At 39.3% G+C, this 23,879-nt stretch overlaps 1 protein-coding gene across 7 annotated transcripts in view; it reads right to left on the bottom strand.

Moving 5' to 3' along the window:
• LOC148529029 (kelch-like ECH-associated protein 1A) overlaps positions 1–23,879 on the bottom strand; it is a 122,050-nt gene that overhangs the window by 38,431 nt on the left and 59,740 nt on the right. For 6 of the 7 annotated variants that reach the window (XM_088468939.1, XM_088468940.1, XM_088468938.1 and 3 more), the window contains exons 6-7: positions 16,226–16,402; positions 503–3,303 (exon numbers count right to left, since the gene is read on the bottom strand). The exons of the other annotated variant lie outside the window; for it this stretch is intronic. In XM_088468939.1, coding sequence (XP_088325065.1) covers positions 3,140–3,303; positions 16,226–16,402 — 341 coding nt within the window. In that variant the 3' untranslated portion in view covers positions 503–3,139. Of the gene's footprint in view, positions 1–502; positions 3,304–16,225; positions 16,403–23,879 lie in introns of those variants that run through there. 7 annotated transcript variants of the gene reach the window in all.

The following is a 23,879-nucleotide window of genomic DNA, read 5'->3' as shown; positions in this document are numbered from 1 at the left end:
TCATTTACTTCCTCTTTTACTCTACCTTACTAAACCTAATTGTTTGATTTTCTGCTTTCTCTTAAATTTTCAACAGTCACTCTCTCTCCTTTTCCTTATCTGCTAGGTTTTATTTCACATTCATGAATAGCTGCCAATCACAAGCTGGAGGACAGAGCAAACCGCTCTCATTGGTTAGACAAAACATCTCATGGTGTGAGACTTCAAAGGCTTGAATGTGGATTCCCATCTTATTTCAACACAGCTGCTTCACTAGCACATTTTAGGGATATAGTGAAGAGTATGTGAGAAGTTTGCTTGATATAAATAAATCATTAAATCAATCAATCATCCCAAAAATCAAATACTAGGACTAAGAACCTGATCTGTTCAGAAACACAAAAAACAAACAGGAAAACACAGTATGAACACTAAAAGCACAAAATGAATAATCCAGTTTAATACATATTTACAAGTGTATCTCACTGTACAGTAATTACATTTTATACATATATTTTTACAGATCAATATTATCCCTACATTAATTACATTGTGACATACAATTGTTTGTTTTCAGAACTAAATGACAACAATTTACAAAATCTACAAATTTACAACAGCTCTTTGTGTGTAAAATGAATCAATAACCCAACATGACAGTATCTGAGATGTTATAACAAATACAGGCCACAGAATGAATCAGCAGTAGAAGTTTGTAAAATATGCTACAAAGACGCTGAAAACAACTTCTACTAACCTATTATAACCTTAAAACAATGCAACAAAATACTTTGTATCATAATACAATGTTTCAGGTTTATAATTAATGACTAAGCCATTTGAGAATCTTGACTTCAGGCTCATAGGGTCAAGACAGTGCCGCTAATAAATATAGTTATAGTCTAAATGTGAGTTGTTGTTTCATATATACTACTTATCCTAACATGTAATTTACCATTTATGTCCAGTATGCAACAGTGGCAAAATTGTGATATCTACAATAGAATATATTTTAAGAATTTTCAAGCAGCTAATGAAATTGGTTACAATAGATAAGCAATGATTTTATCAATATTTGAAACACTGTTACAAAACAATGAACATATGTATTTTAAATAACAATACATCCGTATTGTGCAGTAAACTGTTTAAAGAATATGGTGACTCCTAGAGGGTGGGATGTACTGATGGCAGAATGCGTTCAAAACTTTGGAAACTGTTTTCAGAGGTTTCACAGCATTTCCCATATGTATTAATCTCTGGATAGCTAAACTTTCTGAAGTTTGTACCCAATAGGCAACGCCATCTATAGATGGTGTTGCCTATAGAAGCCAATGGGCTTCTTTCAATCCTATTGTCCCCGTGGCTCGCATATGTGTATCAGGGCTCCCGGGTCAAAGGGCAAGTCTATTTGGAAGAGCTGTTCTTTGCGTATATAATCTCAAGTCTTTATGCATATGACATTAATAAATGTGGCTATGCATGTGGTAAAATGAGATGGTTGATACATCCCACCCAATGTAAATTACTGTACTTGGTTGCTCGAAAAGTACATTTTAATATCATTATACTCTGTGATATTTGTGACAAGTATAATAGCATGGTGAAGCATGATTTCTAAGAATAAAGCTCACAGCAGTAAATAAGGAAAGGGACACAATGGGCCTGACTCAGAGATACGCACAAAGTGACTGCATATCCATTGTCAACCAAACCTCCACTTGCGGCTATATGTGTGTAACTGGGTGGCATCAAGGGTGTTTGCAAGTAGCATAAGCTGTCCGTAGGTGTGGACATCTACACAGAATAAATACGGGGAGAAGATTGCTATTTTCAAGCACGCAATGCATCCACAGATGCAGCCACTTTATGTACGGCTCTGAATCAGGCCCAGTGTGTATTACTGGGATATCTGAAATCACCCAGTAATCCTGACACAGTCTAAAGAAGGGGTGGGCAATAATTGGACATCCAGCTGCTGTGGGACTACACATTCCAGCATACCTTGCCTAAGTTTTGCTATCAGGGCATGGTTAAACTGTGGCAGGGCGTGCTGGGATATATAGTTCAACAGCAGCTGGAGTGCCACTTATTGCCCACCTCTATCTATCTATCTATCTATCTATCTATCTATTTCTGTTTGTTAGCCTGGCTGACATCATTTGTTGATGGGTTGAATATCTCTCAAATGAACTGCCCCCTTACCTCTACAGGTGCCGCTAGCTGATGTATATTAAAAGGTAAAGTATCAAATTTACCATGGTGTCACTTATGATACGTTAGATTACGAGCACATATTGGTTGTGCACGTATTGGAATGTTAGCATAGCTCTAAGCCCTTGAGAATATAGAACTGTGCTGGGAAATCTTCAGCCGTATAAAACACAAATCTCTCCATCTCCATTTATATAGTAATGAGACATTTGGATTGTATGCATTAACCATGGTGCAAATGTACACACTTCTGCTAGATGCCAGATCCATTACCTATTCAACAATGAATTATATTAAAATCCTCCTGATTAGCACAGCCACTGCCACTTAGTACACAACTGGTGTGTCATAATATGCTAATGCCACTGGAGGCATCTTGTGTAACTAGACACCTCTGGCCGCTTCCATGATCCACTCCTGCATCCAAAGACACAGCATCGGATCCCTCTGCATGAACATTGGTTATCTGAGTAACCTTCAGGTTACTCAGGATTGCTGATGTTTTCACGCCTACGAAGCTGCGTACAAGGACACAGACATTAGCTTCAGCACGACTAGAAAATGAGGCCGAGATGCCCCTTATTTTCTGGGATGTTGTCTGATTTAGCTCCCAAACGTTCACAACCTGCCAATCAGGCTGCGGTATCTGGGCACTGCAAGAAGATTTGCACGTTCCTAGTACAGATCCCTCACATGTGCATATTTTCAAACTTCTGAGTTGGATGCAAACCATCGGGTTTGCACACAACTCTGAATTAGGCCCAGAGTTTATTACCATAATTTAGCTTTGTTTAGCTAAAAATAAAAAAGTATCTTATTACAGAAGATCCTAAACATAATTTATTCCATCATGTAATACAATTCCCATTTGAAATTTTAATTCATTTCATATTTCATCATGTTGCTACAAGTGGACAGCTAACATTAACTGCCATAATTTAAGTCATCAGCTTTCTTCAAAGTCCTCAAAACTATTTGGACATGGCTCCATGGTTACTGCTACACCCATGCCACTGCACCCTACTGGCATTTCCGTCACTTCTATCCACTCATTAGTTTCTGGGCAGTAACATTCCACAGAGGACAGAAATCCCTCTGCATTGAAGCCACCTGTGTAGACAAACATACGCATGTATATTAGTGGCATTTTTAGTAAATGTTTAGCTACTGTAGTTTTGAGTTACAATGTGAACTCAAAGAGAATATTTAAAATGAATTCAAATTAAAAATACTAGTATACATGACAATATTAAATCAGTGGTCACTTTATTAGGTATACCTTTCTAGTTCTGGGTAGGACCCACCTTTTGACCCAGAATACGCTGAATTCTCTGTGGCAGGAATTCAACATGTTACTGGAACCTTAGAGACTCTGAACCACATCTACATGGCAGCATCATGCAGTTGCTGCAGATATGTTGGCTGCACATTCATGCTACACATCTCGTGTTTCACCACATCCCGAAGGTGCTCTGTCGCATTAAGTGGAGGTCACTGAACTTATTATTATATTTGTGGAACCAGATGGAGATGGTGTGCTTTGCGACATGACCTGTTATACTGCTGGGAGTAGACATTAGAAGATGAGTACTGTAGACTGTGTCCATAAAGGGTAAAACATGGTCAGCAACAATGCTCAGATAAGCTGTGGCATTTAGATGATGCTCAACTGGCATAGAGAGGCCTAATGTGTGCCAAGACCCCATACCATTAAACCTTTACCACCAGATCGAACTGTTGATGCAAGATGGATCCCATGAGTTTATGCTGTTTATTGTAAATTTTGACCCTACCATCTGAATGCTTCAGCAGATATTCAGATCTGTCACAACAGGCATGCCTATATCCACTTTTGCCTCAGTTGTTTGTTCTAAGCTGACAGAAGTGATACCTAGGGGTATATTTTCTAAAGTGTGGGTTTACAGAAGTGGAGGTGTTTCCCATAGCAACTGATCAGATTCTACTTATCGTTTATTTAGCACATTTTAGAAGATAACAGCTAGAATCTGACTGGTTGCTATGCGCAGCACCTCCTCTTCTGTGAATCCGCACTGTAGTAAATATAGCCTATAAATACCTTAGAGTGGTCTGATGCTGCTGCAGCCCATCCACTACAAGGCATTGCATTCTGTGCCTCCAGAGAAGCTCTTTTACATATCACATTTGTAATGCATGCTTATTTCAGCTTGAACCATTTCCTCTGACCTTACTCATTGACAAGGTGTTTTCACCCACAGAACTGCTGCTCACTGGATGATTTATGATTTGCACATCATACACACTAAATTATAGACTCTTGTGTCTGAAAATAACTGGAGATCAACCAGTTCTGAGCTAATAAAAATAACCCTGTCTGGCACTAACAACCAGTACACAGTTAAATTCACTTAGATCCTGTTTCTTCCCCATATCTGCATGATTTAATGCATTAAGCTGCTGCTACATGAGTGGCTGATTTAGATGTTCTAGGTTAACGAGCAGGTGACAGGTGTACCTAATAACCGAGGGCATATTTACAGGCTTACTTATCCAGAGCAGTTGTGTTTCTTCAGTGAAGTGAAAATGTATTCTAGTTAGAATGGCCTATCCTAGTTATTGCTGACAACACATACGTAAACAGCCAAAAATAGAAAGTAATTCAAAATAAACATGTCCACAAATACACCAAATTAGTAGAACTGTAGGGCTTCTTGTGATTCCCACCGTTCAATAGTTACTAATGCTAGTACCTAAAACTTTTCTCACTAATCAACACAAATATAGCCCAACCATTTGTAAAAAAATTGTCAAAATCAGTTTTGCACATCTAGACACTGGAAGTTGAGCCCCTTTATTTTGGCAAAACTGCTCAGGCCCCATCAGGTTGAATGCTGATCATTGGTGCACAGCAATTGTTACATGTTGCCACAGAGACTGGATTGAGATCTGGGCTTTGACTAGGCCACTTCAAGACATGAGCAACATTGTTGTTAAGTGATACCAGTGTGACTTTAGCTCTATGCATTGGTCATTGTTATGCTGGAAGATAAATCTTCTTCCAATTCGAAGCTCACTTGTAGACTGCAGCAGGGTGTTATGATCCGTGGCAGAGGATCATCTTGCTGGCAGGTCCCGGGAGTAAGAGGCAATTAGAACACTGCATAATGCCTTGATTCCATTTCCGGTGCTTGCAGGTAGCTGGAACTCTGTCTGTGTGCAGCTCATTGCCTCCCTAATGACAGCATAGTATGCAGCTGATCTCTGCACACAAACTGACAGGCAGGAATGCAGCTCATTGCTGCATTCCTGCCTGTCAGTTTGTGTGCAGAGATCAGCTGCATGCTATGCTGTCATTAGGGAGGCTTTCTGCAAGGATTGTGCTGATTGGTACTTGCTTCTGATAAATTACAGCCAGTTCTACACTACTTCCTGCGAGTGATATCGTCTGACTTCCAGAGTATGTGTTTGTTCCTGTGCTCAGTAGCCTGATTTCTAGCCAGACTTCCCAGAGCAGTGACTTCTGCAGCCGCAGCATTTCCATACCACAGTCCAGTCTAGCCGTGTCAGTCTGTTTCCAGCCAATTCAAGCCAGCAGTGTTCTCTACCTCGCTGCCTCCAGTCTGTGTTCCTGCCATGCCTGTACTCACCTGTATGCTCAGTCAGTGGCTTGAAGTACCCTCAGGGCTACACCTCTGCCATCAAGGCTGCATGGTGTTGTTCCTGTCGCATCTTGGCCCTCAAGGCCATACTGTGTTGTTCTTGTTGTACCTCGTCCCTCAAGGCCACACCATATTGCTCCTGTCGCGCCTCAACCCTCAAGGCCATACTATGGTGTTCTTGTTGTACCTTGGCCCTCAAGGCCACACCATATTGCTCCCGTTGCACCTCGGCCTTCAAGGCCGCACCTTGAACCTAGTCTGTTACTTCAGCCAGTGGCAAAGCCTCACTATAGTGCATTTCTTTTCTGTCCTCTCATTGCCCTGCCACATCGGTTATCTTGCCTGTCTAGTCCTTGTCTGTAAATCCTGCAGTATCACTGTCCAGATCAGTCCTGCTCCGCAGTTTTTATTCATTGTCTAGTCGCTTCTTGTCTGACGACCTAGCTGCACCATAGTCCCAAGACATACCTGAGACCCTCATTATCTGCCGCTGGTAGTGAATCTTGTCCTTTACATCTGTACAAGTAATCATCTGCCTGCAGTCTCACTCCAGCTTGTTTCATTAGTGGAAGGACTGCCACTCCTCAGCTCTGCCTTGTTTCCAGTCAGCATTCCTGCAGTCTCACATCGGTTGTGTTAGCCTCTACTGCTGGAGGCTTAAATCCAGACGGCCACCTATATACTGGTATGAGTATAAATCTCTAAGGGAACAATGTGTGGCTGCTATTGGTGGAAGATCCGCTCCTGGGCTTTAGAGGTCTTACACAACCATGTGAATACCATAACACAGGGTTTCCTCCAGAATATCCCTGTAATTTCCTCCATCCATTTTCCCCTTTAAATGTATGAGCTTTCTGATCCGTGCTAGAGAAACCATACCCATAATATGATGCTGCCACGACCATATTTCACACTACAAAGCGTTTTCTCTGTGATGTGCAGTGTTAGGTTAGCGCCAAGCTATGATTGTAGCTGAAGAGTTCAATTTTGAACTCTGAATTTCATCAGACCAAAGAATCTTACTGCACATGGTTATATCTCATATGTCTCTGGGCAAACTTTAGCCGAGTTCTGATGTGAGTTTGTTTCAACAAGACCTTTCTTCTTGCCACACTCCCATGCAACCTTAATTTATGAAGTGTGTGTTATTATTCTCAGCTCAATCATGGAAGTTTGTAACTCCTTTGGAGTTACCAATGGCCTTCCTTCCTACAGCTTTTCTCCCCCATACACTCAGTTTTAGAGGACGCTCCATATTCTATGTATTTTTTCTATAATGGACGTAACTGTGCTTCAGGGTATATTCAATGTCTTGGAAATATGCTTGTACCATTTTCTTCATTGGTACTTCCCAATGACTCTTGGAATGTTCTTTTGTCTTCATTTTGTAGTAATTGCTTGGAAATACATTAACTACCTGGTGCAGCTTGCAGATACAGGTGTTGCAATCTTGTGGACACATCTTACATGCACACAGACGGGCTCCAAAAAACCATTTGTGACTTGTGAAGAAAGTTGGTTACTTTACAGGATCTAGTGTGTATTAGAAAGGGGCTGAATACTAATGCAATAACTTATTCTAAGTTTTTGTTCCTAATTAATTTTGATAAATGGTTGTATTATTGTCACAATCAATACAGTACTTGCAATTCCCGCGCTCCTCTGGAGTAACAGTCAGATTCAGGAAAAGTTAATGAATGAGAAAAAAATTTCTCCCGGAATAAATTCCTACGTTGTTCCTTTTCAAATGGTTCAACCAATGAATACGTCAAAATTCCTCAAAAAAAATTAGAAATAGTATATAGTGAAGTACCGTTTATTCAACACATAAATAACATCCATAAACACATAAAAATGGCTGCGTACCAGATCTATAGGGGTGTAAGACAATTCACACCCAAAATAGCATATACAGGGATACAAACAGTCACCTCCCAGGGTGGGTTCATGTGGTCCCCCTGGTGTCTATGTGGCAGTGGTATGTCCTCTGACCCTTAATCCTGGTATTCTCAAAGCAGCTCCTTTCCCACCAACGCGTTTCTGCTCCAATGGAGCCTTTATCAAGGTGTGTGTATGTCACCATATACTACTTCCTTAAATACCATGAGGTATTCCCTATTGGTCCATCACTCAGTGATCATATTCTGCTCCTATAGGGTACAGCTACCCCCTAAAGTGCAGCTTTTGTCTCACCTTTCGTAATCTAATGTCAATTTCCCCAAATCCATATAATTTTAGGCATTTAAATATACTTTCAGCGGCTTGCGTTCCATTACCTGGAACGCATACCACTTCCGGATAATCTTCTTATAACAACCAGCTGGAGATGATGTATACTAACATCATCCCCGCATGCGTGAGCCTCTGACGGCTTTGTGCGTGCGTTCCACTCAATGGAACGCACGCTTCTTCCGGCAACAGCACCCGGAAGTGCCATTACGTCCTGCGTTTGCGCTCCACTCGATGGAACGCATACCGCCTCCAACGGAAGTGACGCTGTACTCGCTCTGCTGTCTATTTTCTTTGCAGCAGTAAATATTTGCGTTCCAGCTCGAGGAGCGCATCGAACATTCAGATCACCATTTTCAAGTGTAAATACATATAATGTACTCTCTATTGATGTTCTATAACTGGGCAGAAAATTGTATCTGTAATCCAACTAATCGAGTGTATATAGCATCCAGATCACCAATATTAATTATAGCTCTTCACTGTGCAAATAGCAATTCCCATAAATAATTAAAAATACATCATACATCATAAAAATATCATAAAAATAGGGTAAATGAAGTATAATAGCAGATCATATTAAAAATGGAGTATAATAACAGATCATATAAAAACAGATCATATTAAAAATTATTATATATTATAAAAACCATTTTAATTCAAACTCTACGTTCAGCCCATTTGGTATTAAAGATCCCATCTTATGGATCCACCTCATTTCCGTTTGGGCCAAATTCTGATTTACATGGTTTTTTCGCCAATGTTTAGAGACTTTCTGGATACCTATAACATATTTCAAGGACTTACAACATTTATTATGGTTTTCTAAAAAGTGTTTAGATAGCGAATGATTCATAAAGCCCTTCTTTATGTTGCGCAGATGTTCCGCCCACCTATCTTTCAGCGGTCTAGACATGCGGCCTATATACTGCAGGCCGCATTCACACTCTATCAAATAAATACAATCTTTTGTATGACATGTTATAAAATCTTTAATCTCATATGTAGAATTTGTATTTGTTGACTTCAATTTTTCTATCTTGCTTACTTGTGTGTTGTGATTTCTACACATTAAACACAAACCACATCTATGAAAGCCTGCTGTTTTTATTCTTCCCGATTTCTTTGGAGGGATCGCACTTTTCACCAATTTATCTCTCACGTTATTGGCCTTCCTATATACAAACTGAGGATTTATAGGTATAATGGTTTTCAGCACCGGGTCTCTATTTAATAAATGCCAGTGTTTTCTCACCACTTTTTCCACTTCTTTCGATTGTTTACTGTAAGTGGTAATAAAAGGTAAGTTCATTTCTTCTTTATTGGTTCTTTTTTTAGATTCTAATAGACTAGTTCTATCGATCTTCCTGAGCTCCGTAATATAAGTGTTTAGGCATTCTTCCTGGTATCCTTTTTATAGAAATTTTTCTTTGAGGGTACCAGCTTGTTCTTCGAATGTTGTAACATCTGTGCAATTACGCCAAATCCTCCTCATTTGTCCCTTGGGTTCATTTTTAATCCATACCGGATGATGGTTACTTTTTGTAGATAAATACGAATTGCTGTCCGTTGGTTTAAAATATGATTTGGTTTTAAGATTCCCATTCTCAATATAAAAAGTTAAGTCAAGGAAATTAATATACTCCTTGCTAGTTTGATATGTTAAATGAATGTTAAAATCATTTACATTTAATCTATTACAAAAATCCTCTAATTCCGTTTGACTACCATCCCAGATAAAGATAATGTCGTCAATAAAACGGTACCAAATTTTAATATTCTTTGAAAAATCATCGTTCGTCCATATATTAAGATCTTCCCACAAACCCATAAAAATGTTCGCATATGATGGAGCAAATCGTGTACCCATAGCCGTTCCCCTCTTTTGTTGGTAAAATTTCCCATTATGCCAGAAAAAATTGTTATTTAGAATAAAATTGATGCTATCTAAAATAAACGAGACTTTTTTAATATCCAGGTTACTTCTACTTAAATAGTCTCTAACAGCCTCTATACCCTTTGAATGTTCTATAACGGTATAGAGACTGCTGACATCTGCTGTGGCTAGGATATAACTTTTTTTCCACTCAAATCTGTTCATTTTCTGAAGGATGTCCATCGTGTCTTATATATATGATTTCACTTTTAATACTTCCGGTTGAAGATGATGGTCAATATAATGTGATAAGTTCGATGTTATACATCCTGTACCAGCTACTATGGGTCTTCCCGGGGGGTTCTGTGTGTCCTTGTGGATTTTAGGTAGAATGTAGAAGACAGGAAGACTAGGATCTTCCACAGTTATATACTTCTCTTCGCGCTCTGTGATCACTTCATCCATTTTATATCTGGATAATAGGTTTTTTAATTCTTTTTCTATTCGTTCACTGGGGTTACTATGTAAAGTGGCATAAGTTGATCTATCCTCCAGTTGACGGGCGATTTCTCTCTCATATTTCTCTATATCCATAATCACAACACTCCCCCCCTTGTCAGCAGGTTTGATGATAATTTCTTCATTCTCACTGAGATTCTTAATAGCTTCTCTTTCTTTTTTACTAGTGTTCTGTATTTTGTCCCATTTCGGGATGATTTTCTCCATATCTGCGGTAACTGCTTTATTGAAGCTTTCCACGAAACAACCCCTGCTGAATGTGGGATTGAATGTTGATTTTGGTTTGAAAGGATCCCTATTTAGTGTAGTTTCTCCCTTTTGACTAAGAAAGTACCGTTTTAATGCTAACTTTCTGGTAAACTTTTGGATATCCAGAAACGTCTCAAATTTGTTGAGTTGACTATCAGGAGCAAATTTAAGTCCTTTCTTCAGGACTGAACTCTCGTCTTCCGTTAACACGTGTTTGCTCAAATTAAAAATCTTGGTTTCCTCTATCCCTTCTCTATCTAGGAGGCTAGCAAAGACTCCTCTTTTTTTGCTAGACCGCTTATTGTTTTTTTTCCCTCTTTGACCCCGTTTACGAATTTTTCTTCTAAAAACTAAAATCTTCTCGATTTCCTTCTGTTCCTGTCTAAAAAAATCACTATTGTTAAAAGTTTCATATCTATTGTTGGTGCTCATTGGAAACTTACTTTCCCTTTCTGAATCTATATGCCATTCATCTTTTATGAAGTATTCATTTTTTCTTCTTGGATTTCTTCTTTTTCTATCCCACTGACTCCTTTCTCCTTCCCACCTATTATTCCAATGGGTTCTGGGAGTTTGATCTCTTCTAATGTTACTGTAGTTGGATTGTGGCCTGGATCTATAGTTTAATTTTTTGTCTGTCCTATATTGGTTCCTTCTATATTCCCTCCGCTCATCAACCCATTTATCTTTACTAGGACTCCTCTCACACTCACATAATGAATCATCCCATTCTTCAATATTTTCTATCCCCTTATTTTCATCTCGGGGCTCTTGCAATAAGGTTTCTTTATCATTTTTATATGGGAAATCTATTTGTTCTTCCTTTTCTCTTTTATCTCTCTTATATTTTCTTTTTTTTCTCAAAATAATTTCTTTCTCTTTTCTTACTATCCGTATTTCCATTTCCCTTTCTAGCTTTCTATACTCTTCAATTTCTCTAACAGGTGAAAGTGAAGTGGTGAAGCCTTCTATTTGTTGTTCTAATGTTTCCAAATTTTTCTTTCTTTCTTGTACTATCAGTTCCATTAGGGCCAGTGAACAACTTTCTAATATTTTATTCCTGGGAAGGAGAAAGGAGTCAGTGGGATAGAAAAAGAAGAAATCCAAGAAGAAAAAATGAATACTTCATAAAAGATGAATGGCATATAGATTCAGAAAGGGAAAGTAAGTTTCCAATGAGCACCAACAATAGATATGAAACTTTTAACAATAGTGATTTTTTAGACAGGAACAGAAGGAAATCGAGATTTTAGTTTTTAGAAGAAAAATTCGTAAACGGGGTCAAAGAGGGAAAAAAAACAATAAGCGGTCTAGCAAAAAAAGAGGAGTCTTTGCTAGCCTCCTAGATAGAGAAGGGATAGAGGAAACCAAGATTTTTAATTTGAGCAAACACGTGTTAACAGAAGACGAGAGTTCAGTCCTGAAGAAAGGACTTAAATTTGCTCCTGATAGTCAACTCAACAAATTTGAGACGTTTCTGGATATCCAAAAGTTTACCAGAAAGTTAGCATTAAAACGGTACTTTCTTAGTCAAAAGGGAGAAACTACACTAAATAGGGATCCTTTCAAACCAAAATCAACATTCAATCCCACATTCAGCAGGGGTTGTTACGTGGAAAGCTTCAATAAAGCAGTTACCGCAGATATGGAGAAAATCATCCCGAAATGGGACAAAATACAGAACACTAGTAAAAAAGAAAGAGAAGCTATTAAGAATCTCAGTGAGAATTAAGAAATTATCATCAAACCTGCTGACAAGGGGGGGAGTGTTGTGATTATGGATATAGAGAAATATGAGAGAGAAATCGCCCGTCAACTGGAGGATAGATCAACTTATGCCACTTTACGTAGTAACCCCAGTGAACGAATAGAAAAAGAATTAAAAAACCTATTATCCAGATATAAAATGGATGAAGTGATCACTGAGCGCGAAGAGAAGTATATAACTGTGGAAGATCCTAGTCTTCCTGTCTTCTACATTCTACCTAAAATCCACAAGGACACACAGAACCCCCCGGGAAGACCCATAGTAGCTGGTACAGGATGTATAACATCGAACTTATCACATTATATTGACCATCATCTTCAACCGGAAGTATTAAAAGTGAAATCATATATAAAAGACACGATGGACATCCTTCAGAAAATGAACAGATTTGAGTGGAAAGAAAGTTATATCCTAGCCACAGCAGATGTCAGCAGTCTCTATACCGTTATAGAACATTCAAAGGGTATAGAGGCTGTTAGAGACTATTTAAGTAGAAGTAACCTGGATATTAAAAAAGTCTCGTTTATTTTAGATAGCATCAATTTTATTCTAAATAACAATTTTTTCTGGCATAATGGGAAATTTTACCAACAAAAGAGGGGAACGGCTATGGGTACACGATTTGCTCCATCATATGCGAACATTTTTATGGGTTTGTGGGAAGATCTTAATATATGGACGAACGATGATTTTTCAAAGAATATTAAAATTTGGTACCGTTTTATTGACGACATTATCTTTATCTGGGATGGTAGTCAAACGGAATTAGAGGATTTTTGTAATAGATTAAATGTAAATGATTTTAACATTCATTTAACATATCAAACTAGCAAGGAGTATATTAATTTCCTTGACTTAACTTTTTATATTGAGAAAGGGAATCTTAAAACCAAATCATATTTTAAACCAACGGACAGCAATTCGTATTTATCTACAAAAAGTAACCATCATCCGGTATGGATTAAAAATGTACCCAAGGGACAAATGAGGAGGATTCGGCGTAATTGCACAGATGTTACAACATTCGAAGAACAAGCTGGTACCCTCAAAGAAAAATTTCTATCCAAAGGATACCAGGAAGAATGCCTAAACACTTATATTACGGAGCTCAGGAAGATCGATAGAACTAGTCTATTAGAATCTAAAAAAAGAACCAATAAAGAAGAAATGAACTTACCTTTTATTACCACTTACAGTAAACAATCGAAATAAGTGGAAAAAGTGGTGAGAAAACACTGGCATTTATTAAATAGAGACCCGGTGCTGAAAACCATTCTACCTATAAATCCTCAGTTTGTATATAGGGAGGCCAATAATTTGAGAGATAAATTGGTGAAAAGTGCGATCCCTCCAAAGAAATCGGGAAGAATAAAAACAGCAGGCTTTCATAGATGTGGTTTGTGTTTAATGTGTAGAAATCACAACACACAAGTAAGCAAGATAGAAAAATTTAAGTCAACGAATACAAATTCTACATATGAGATTAAAGATTTTATAACATGTCATACAAAAGATTGTATTTATTTGATAGAGTGTGAATGCGGCCTGCAGTATATAGGCCGCACGTCTAGACCGTTGAAAGATAGGTGGGTGGAACATCTGCGCAACATAAAGAAGGGCTTTATGAATCATTCGCTATCTAAACACTTTTTAGAAAACCATAATAAATGTTGTAAGTCCTTGAAATATGTTATAGGTATCCAGAAAGTCTCTAAACATTGGCGAAAAAACCATGTAAATCAGAATTTGGCCCAAACGGAAATGAGGTGGATCCATAAGATGGGATCTTTAATACCAAATGGGCTGAACGTAGAGTTTGAATTAAAATGGTTTTTATAATATATAATAATTTTTAATATGATCTGTTTTTATATGATCTGTTATTATACTCCATTTTTAATATGATCTGCTATTATACTTCATTTACCCTATTTTTATGATATTTTTATGATGTATGATGTATTTTTAATTATTTATGGGAATTGCTATTTGCACAGTGAAGAGCTATAATTAATATTGGTGATCTGGATGCTATATACACTCGATTAGTTGGATTACAGATACAATTTTCTGCCCAGTTATAGAACATCAATAGAGAGTACATTATATGTATTTACACTTGAAAATGGTGATCTGAATGTTCGATGCGCTCCACGAGCTGGAACGCAAATATTTACTGCTGCAAAGAAAATAGACAGCAGAGCGAGTACAGCGTCACTTCCGTTGGAGGCGGTATGTGTTCCATCGAGTGGAGCGCAAACGCAGGACGTAATGGCACTTCCGGGTGCTGTTGCCGGAAGAAGCGTGCGTTCCATTGAGTGGAACGCACGCACAAAGCCGTCAGAGGCTCACGCATGCGGGGATGATGTTAGTATACATCATCTCCAGCTGGTTGTTATAAGAAGATTATCCGGAAGTGGTATGCGTTCCAGGTAATGGAACGCAAGCCGCTGAAAGTATATTTAAATGCCTAAAATTATATGGATTTGGGGAAATTGACATTAGATTACGAAAGGTGAGACAAAAGCTGCACTTTAGGGGGTAGCTGTACCCTATAGGAGCAGAATATGATCACTGAGTGATGGACCAATAGGGAATACCTCATGGTATTTAAGGAAGTAGTATATGGTGACATACACACACCTTGATAAAGGCTCCATTGGAGCAGAAACGCGTTGGTGGGAAAGGAGCTGCTTTGAGAATACCAGGATTAAGGGTCAGAGGACATACCACTGCCACATAGACACCAGGGGGACCACATGAACCCACCCCGGGAGGTGACTGTTTGTATCCCTGTATATGCTATTTTGGGTGTGAATTGTCTTACACCCCTATAGATCTGGTACGCAGCCATTTTTATGTGTTTATGGATGTTATTTATGTGTTGAATAAACGGTACTTCACTATATACTATTTCTAATTTTTTTTGAGGAATTTTGACGTATTCATTGGTTGAACCATTTGAAAAGGAACAACGTAGGAATTTATTCCGGGAGAATTTTTTTTCTCATTCATTAACTTTTCCTGAATCTGACTGTTACTCCAGAGGAGCGCGGGAATTGCAAGTACTGTATTGATTGTGGTTTATAGGGTGTAAGTAGCCACCCAAGCACTTCCTGCAGCACCATTGGATTGGTGCGCTCATTTCATTATATAATATTTATGGTTGTATTATTGTTTTTGGCACATTATCAAGTACATTGTGTTGATTATCTATATGTGGGTCATTCCATGAAATATAGGTCACAATACATGAAAATTAAATTTCACATAACTGCAGCTAAAAGATCGTAGTATATTGAAGTCCACAGTGACTTCAGATGGCAGCAACTGGAAATGGCTATCATCACCAGATGAAATATGTTATACATCTTCCCAGTTAATCAGGAAGATAAACAGGCCTACATTGATTAATTAACGTGGATTCTACAGGTTTGAGTAATTTTGTATCAGAGCCCTTTGACTGGGGACAGAAATGTAACATGAATAATATTCAGTTTTATATATGTGTCTATCATAAGTTTAGGGTCTTACAGAACCTGACTGAAAACTTAATAAAATGTTCTGAAAAATATAAACATAATTTCCTGCTTTAAGTATGGAAATTGCAGATGGATGAAATGTATGGATATTTAATACAGTATATACTCTTCTACTTTAGGAAGTATATTATCAGCCAATGTTATACTATTATGTTATCCATTCTTTACCTGGGCACAGAGATATACAAAGTCTAGTTTCTGAAAAACTTACCAAGTGCATAAATTTTCCCTTGGTGGAGAGCTAGACCATGCGCACTCCTTTTATGCTTCATTGGTGCCAAAGGCTCCCAATAATCACTGTCTGTATTGTATCGTTCTACAGAGTTTAGCTGATGAGTACCATCATATCCTCCAGCAGCATATATATAATTGTCTAGAGTGACAACTCCTGTTATGGAAAATAACATTATTATTATTCTTCCATATTTACATGTCTACATAAACATGTTAATAGTACAGAAATCGGACATCATTTTACACATACAAACCATGATACTAACATTAAAATGGGTATATCAGATAGATTAGTTTATACTTCCTGACAGTATTTCAATGTTACTATGACAAATGTGTGTTCCTCTGGCTTGTCACATCCATTGCATACACAATAGCCAACTGCATGTCAATTCTAAGCTAAGAAATTTTCAATTCAAGACAAACCACTGGAAGAAGTCTCAATGCTGTACATTGCGAAAACTTCCACTGATTACACTAAATGTGCACATAAAAGTTACAGATCATTGAAAGTGTATATAAGGCAGAGAATATGTATTTGCCATAGTTTTACTTTCATTAAGTTTAGATTGTTTACAGTTTTTAAAATAAATGTATGGGTCTTATAGCTGAAAAGAACTTTGCATCAAGCCATATATATGCCTATTCTATCACATGTCGACAGCTAATACACAATTTTCAGCCAGTTGCAGTAGATTCTGCTGGCACCTCCATAGGCTGCGAGCAGAAACAGCCTTCTGAGACATAACACACAAAGCCGTTACAGAGGCTTTTGCGGCCATTTGAATTGGCCCCATAGTCTGTAGAGCTGCATCACTACTCAGAAAACATTTTTTCCTAAGTTGGTCCCTCCTCCTTGTCAGAACTCCAGGGACTGATCTGTGCAGCTATTTTTCCCAGAGTTCTTCTGCTTATCGCCCTGTCCATAGAGCATGATTCAGACCCGGTCGCAAGGCTGCGTTTGCATGCAGCCTGCCGATGATTGCAATCTACAGTGTGCGTGCGTGAACCAGTCACTGCGATCGGGAAGTGTTCGCAGCCTGTACACAGATGCTTCGTAAGCATGAGTGACAGGACATGCCATTTGTGGGTGTTGACAGGGGTTGGTCGAAGGTAACGGGGGTGTGGTGGTGCGAACGCAGGCGTGTCTGTGCATTGAAATGCCATTTCAGGGGCGTGCATAATTAAGACGCATCATCAGCATACACGTCACATGGCTGAATTACACACAGCAGCACTTGCAGTGCTTGCGGTAGGGTATGGTCAGCCACAAGTGGTGCGTATGGGTCCGATGTCAGCCGATATTACCAATTGTTTCATACACTTCTTGGGGATGACGTATGTTACTAAGGGAAAGTGGGCATCTAATTTCATACCGCGATCGCACAGAAAAACATAGTTGGCATGCTAATGTCTTGCTAGTGATCGCGGGATTTGCATACTTTGGCTGCGGACAGCTGCATGTGAACGCAGCCTTGCGACCGGGTCTGAATCAGGCCCACAGCTCACAGAGAGATTGTGGCATTTGATTGGTCTATCCCAGGACCATAACCAGGGGTGTAAGAGTGGTCCTGTTGCACAGAGTGCAAGGTTCTGTGGGCGGCACCATCGCTGCCACACAGCCCTTGCATCTGGAAACTGCAGCCTTTACAGCCTGGTACTAATGACTCCGCTCTCTTGATGCAACATTATGCCATCATACATTCAATGGGTGGGGCCTGCACAGGGCACACTGCCACCCTGTTATGTTACTAATCTGTCCACTCATCTCACTCCATACTTAGGTTAACAAAATTAATTTGCCACTGCTACATGTAGCTGTTTTTCCTGAAGCCACATTAGAAAAAATATATCCTAGTTGGTACAGTAACACAGCTTTAAAAGAGACTGAATAACTATGGGTAGATCTATGAATCTTTTCTGGTTCAATCAAAGTAATATGTATAACTAACACCCAGAGGATAACCAGACCCTCCCACATGCTTATATGTAATACCCTGACAGTAATGCCGTTAATAATTCTGTACTTTGTCAATAATGTATTGTCCTGTACAGTATATAAACTGTTGCTAATACTGATTATTTAGGGTGCTATAGTGCCTTAATGTATGAACATTGAACTGGCTGCTGGGGCAGTTGGTAGGGCATCGAGGACCTGGCCAGGGAATGAGGAGCTTTAGAATTGGCAGAGATCCTGAGTAACTAGTGGTTTTCAAGTGAAACAGAGAGAGAAGTTTCCATGGGACACTCAGGTGGAGCAGGAAGTAGGAGGATTGACCTGCCCCTCATAATGCTGCAGAATAACATAAGAGATGGGGGGAGATGTACTAAATTTTGGAGAGAGATGCAGAGGTGTCACTAGGGTTGGTGTCACCCGGTGCTGTATCTCATGGTGACACCCCTTTTCCACCAAAAAATCAGGACCAAGGTGAACAGCTCTGCGCTCTATCCCCCCTTACCAGTCCAGCACTCACACTACAGTGCTCCTCCCAGAATGCCGGGTGCACCTGGCGGGATGAGAAGAGAGGAGAATGGTCTAACGGACTGGACCAAAATACTGCCACAGCCAGTCCGCCCACACCTTCCCACCCACGCAGCGCTGGTGGTAGTGTAGATCAGTGTGGTGGTGGCAGCGAGTGTGGGGTGGTGCAGGCATGCAGGGCTGCCAAGAAAAGTCTTGGGCCCTGGTACAGCAACCTCCAGGGGATCTCCTTGAGAGGGTGTGGCCCTAACATGTTAGGAGAATGGCTGCACCTTTTTGGGGTTGTGCCTAGCATGTGAGAAGTTTCCCACTCATAAGACCATTACAAGTCAGCATTTTTTAAGAGGTGACGATATAGTGCCCACTTTCTTTTTGGAAACAAATAGATTTTTTAACAGTGCCCAGAAACTGCCCCACTTACTGGCTACACAGAAGGCCCAGTAACACACCACACGGGCCCTGAAATGCAGAGAGTGGTCACAGGCATCCGACTGTTCACTGGCATCTGTTCCTGCTGGTAACAATGCGCCCTTCCCTTTGCACTGGGGTAGGGATCTGCTCTGCCCTCCAGTCTGATGCCACCTGGCACTGTGACAATAAGTCTTAATAAGAAGTCATGTTTGTTTTCCCAATGCCCATCTCTCGGCCACCATCAAAGTGCCAGATGGCAGAGGGATTTTGCTGGGCAAAACACCCGAGAAATGAAGTGTGTAGGGAGAACACTGATATGCATACAGTATAAGTATCTTTGTCTATCTATCATCTATGTCTGTGTGTGTATGTATATATATATATATATATATTGTGAGAAAAGCACTGGAGAAGTCAGGGATGGCATATATGTGTGTCCCAGATTCCTATCATATGTGTTTTAAAAACCCCAGGGAAAGTCTGTTATGCCAAACAGACCAGAAGTGTCAGCTTTTGGTAAAAGATGGATAATGGGTCTTAGGGGTCTGGATGTGAGAAGAGAAGGGAGGGCTCCATCCACAGGCCATTTCAGGTGTTTTGCCTTTCAGTCTGAGAGCAGGCTGACTAGTAGTTTGCACCTGCAAATGTTTCATATAGCTGTGTTAAGGATTTGGTTCAGTGGCTCACATACCCTGGAGAGAACAGATACTGAGGTTTGTTCAGAGACACTGTGATATTTGAAAAGTGCTGTGATTGTGGTAAGGCAGTAGACCCTGCCACTTGTAGAGAGGGAATAACCTGTCTAGTTAGTGCCCAGATGGGCTAGGATTTATTTTGTTTATATTGCACAATAAAACTTGTTCCGACCAGCTTGCACGAAAACACTGGACTGGTGTGCTGTTTCCTGGCTGCTGTGTGCAAGTAGGTGTCCATCTACCCCCAGGAGAGGGACCCCTACCCCGACTATATATATATATATATCTATATATGTGTGTGTGTATATATATATATATATATATATATAAATATGTGTGTGTATATATATATATATATAGATATGTGTGTCTGTGTGTGTGTGTGTATGTATATATATATATATATATATATATGTGTGTGTATGTACAATCAGGTGCATAAATATTGGGACATTGACAGAATTTTCATATTTTGGCCTCTATTCACCACCACAATGGCTTTGAAATGAAACAAACAAGATGTGCTTTAACTGCAGACTTTCAGATTTAATTTGAGGGTAATTACATCCAAATCAGGTGAACAGTGTAGGAATTACAACAGTTTCTATATGTGCCTCCCACTTTTTAAGAGGCCAAAAGTAATGGGACTATCAACTCAAAAGCTATTTCATGGACAGGTGTGGGGTATTCCCTCGTTATTTCATTATCATTTAAGCAGGTAAAAGGTCTGGAGTTGATTCTAGGTGTGACATTTGCATTTGGAATCAGTTGCTGTCAACTCTCAATATGAGATCCAAAGAGCTGTCACTATCAGTGAAGCAAGCCGTCATTAGGTTGAAAAATCAAAACAAACCCATCAGGGATATAGCAAAAACATTAGGTATGGCCAAATCAACTGTTTGGAACATTCTTAACAAGAAAGAACGCAACGGAGAGCTCAGCAACACCAAAAGACCTGGAAGACCACGGAAAACAACTGTGGTGGATGACAGAAGAATTATTTCCCTGGTGAAGAAAAACCCCTTCACAACAGTTGGCCAAATCAAGAACACTCTCCAGGAGGTAGGTGTATATGTGTCAAAGTCAACAATCAAGAGAAGACTTCACAAGAGTGAATATAGAGGGTTCACCACAAACTGTAAACCATTGGTGAGCAACAAAAACAGTAAGACCAGATTAGAGTTTGCCAAACAACATCTAAAAAAGCCAATACAGTTCTGGAACAACATCCTATGGACAGATGAGAAAAAGATCAACTTGTACCAGAGTGATGGGAAGAGAAGAGTATGGAGAAGGAAAGGAACTGCTCATGATCCAAAACATACCACCTCATCAGTGCATGGTGGTGGTAGTGTCATGGCGTGGGCATGTATGGCTGCAATGGAACTGGTAGTATGCTTCGGGTCATTGTCCATCTGCACTGTGATGCGCCGTCCAATGAGTTCTGAAGCATTTGACTGAATATGAGCATATAATATTGCCCGAAAGGGATAGGAATGAAGTGCACTCAATAGTGGTCAATCTAATTTGTACTATTTGTATTGGAAATCAACCTGAATGTCTAAAATAATGATAATGCACAATAGTAATATTTTAATGACTATTTTATTTTCTAGATGCTCTTAATTAAAAAATGCACTGCACTCGTAGTGCTAGTGAATCTTCAATTGAATGAAACAGTGTATGGTCATAAAAATGAATAACTGTCATGTAAAATCACTGCGGGGGGTCAGCTGTTCTTGGAAGGATCAGCTCTCCATATGGTCTCTGCTTTAGGCTTGTACCATATGCTCCCCAGGAAACCGCTGTGCAGTTGTCAGTGAATAACAGGTATATAAAATGTTAGTAAGTCTATAGTGTCAAATGACTAGTGCCTGTCAATACACCACTGCGGGGGGGGTCAGCTTTTCATTGAGGGATCAGCTCTCCGTATAATCTCTGCTGATGCTTATACCATACGTTCCACAGGAGGCCGCTATGCAGTCATCAGTGGGAGACAGAGAGATAGTAAATCAGTTAATCCCCCCTATATTAAATTCAGGTGGGATGTTGGTAGATGAGCGGCGTCCCGCATATAAATTCTCTTACTTGGTCTAATGATCTCAGCGTCTTACATATATATGTCTTCCTCATAAGTAGAGGAGTAATGACAATCAAATGGCCACAACTGGATCTGTGGAATAGTCCCAATGACGAGTGTACTAGGTGCAACAAGTGCTGTAAATGTCTTGAAAATGGGCAGACAATCCGCTGCACCTTTACCTTTCCCTTGAATGTCTGGCTATACTTCTGTTCCTCCACCCGGCTAAACTTCGGTGGTTTCTAGCGTGAAGCCATATCTCATAAATGTCTGCCACTAATGTGGTATCTGCATCGTGGAGACTTGTCGAGATCTCTCTGTAATCCTGGTTAGATCAGCATTCTTGGCTGGCTTCACATCCATCTGTGTCTGCACTGCTGTTCAGCTCCAAGAGCCCGCTCACGCTGCTACTTCTCCGTGTGGCCGCTTCCTCGTGTGTCAATATGCAAATGGGGGTTCCCAACGCGTATCGGCCTCTGATTGGCCTTCCTCGGGGGGGTGTGTCAATAGGTCTCTGCTCAGTGTGCTCATATATACCGTGGTCTCTTATCTCATAGCTGCCTCTGGAACTTAATGCAATTAACCTAATAAAGTGTGTGAACGCTATTTACATAAATATGGATGCATGTGTGTTGCATCTGCATCAAAATAAAAATTATATAGATCTTTGGTAAGCCACTGCGTATCTTTATCTTAAATAAAAAACGGAAAAAAAGAGAAAATTAAATATATTGATGGTAATTGGGAGCAATCTATTAATCAATTTTGATAAAATAGTAACCTCTATGGAATAATTGATCTGCATTCCAAAGATGAAAAATGTTAACTCTGTAGTATAAAGTAATAATAGTTCTAACTTCCAGATCTCTATATTGTATGGTGATCTCTCATCTACTCGTGTTTAGTTGTTTAATTAAACAAGTCTTCATTCAAGCAGAATTGGATATTAATTCTGAGAATTAGATTAATCTGCAGTGATAACAAAATAAAATTCACTGTCAATATTGAGCCCTCGTGGTGACATTGTTTTGAGGGTAAAAATCTATTTTAGTTCTTCTCTATTGATCTTGTTAATGTAATTACCCCCTTGCCAATTTTTCTTTATTAGTTGTATTCCTATCACTTTTAATTCTGTTGGATTACAGTTATGTTTAAGTTTAAAGTGATTGGATAGGCTGTGGTTTTCTACTCCTTTTTTGATGTTTCTAATGTGTTCTGCAGTTCTGCTCTTTAGTGCACGAACAGTCCTCCCGACATATTGTTTGCCGCATGGGCATTCTGCTAAGTATATCACTCCGGTACTGTCACAAGTAATGAAATCATTGATTTTATATGACTCTTTTTGGTTTGATTTGAAGTGAATACTTCTTGTTTTTTAGTTGTATAATTTGTTGACTTGCAATTCTGGCACTTTCCACATTGGAAAAAACCTTTAGGTTGTGTCTTCCCATTTATGGTACTTTGGATTTCAACAGATGGTGTTATATGGCTTGATATTAGATTACTTTTAATATCCGGTGCTTTTCTGAAGGTGATTTTAGGTTTGGTTGATATAACATCCACCAATGCCTCATCTTGTTGTAGAATATGCCAATGTTTATTAATTATTTTGGTCAGGGCTCGATTATCCCTGTTGTATTGTGTTATGCAGGCAACATCGGTTCTCTTGTTTTATTGGTATATTCCAGTAGTGTGTCCCTTTTCAGTTCTGCTGTTTCCTTAAATGCTGCTTCTACCAGTTTCTCATCATAATTCTTCTCTAGAAATTGTTTACTCAATTCTAAACCTTGCTTTCTATATGAGTCCATATCCGAGCAGTTACGCCTAATCCTTTTGAATTGGCTGCTTGGAATGTTTCGTAGCCAATTTGGATGGTGGCCACTATTTGAAAGGTTATAGCTATTTATATCCACCTTTTTCTGATATGTACAAGTCTTTATCTGACCTTGTTCTATATATATAG

This window comes from Taudactylus pleione, unplaced genomic scaffold (genome assembly GCF_031769625.1).
Source record: "Taudactylus pleione unplaced genomic scaffold, aTauple2 ptg000087l, whole genome shotgun sequence".
In the NCBI taxonomy this organism is placed as follows: domain Eukaryota; kingdom Metazoa; phylum Chordata; class Amphibia; order Anura; family Myobatrachidae; genus Taudactylus; species Taudactylus pleione.
The sequence above is the reverse complement of the archived record's forward strand: the minus strand, read 5'-3'. Positions and strand labels throughout refer to the sequence as shown.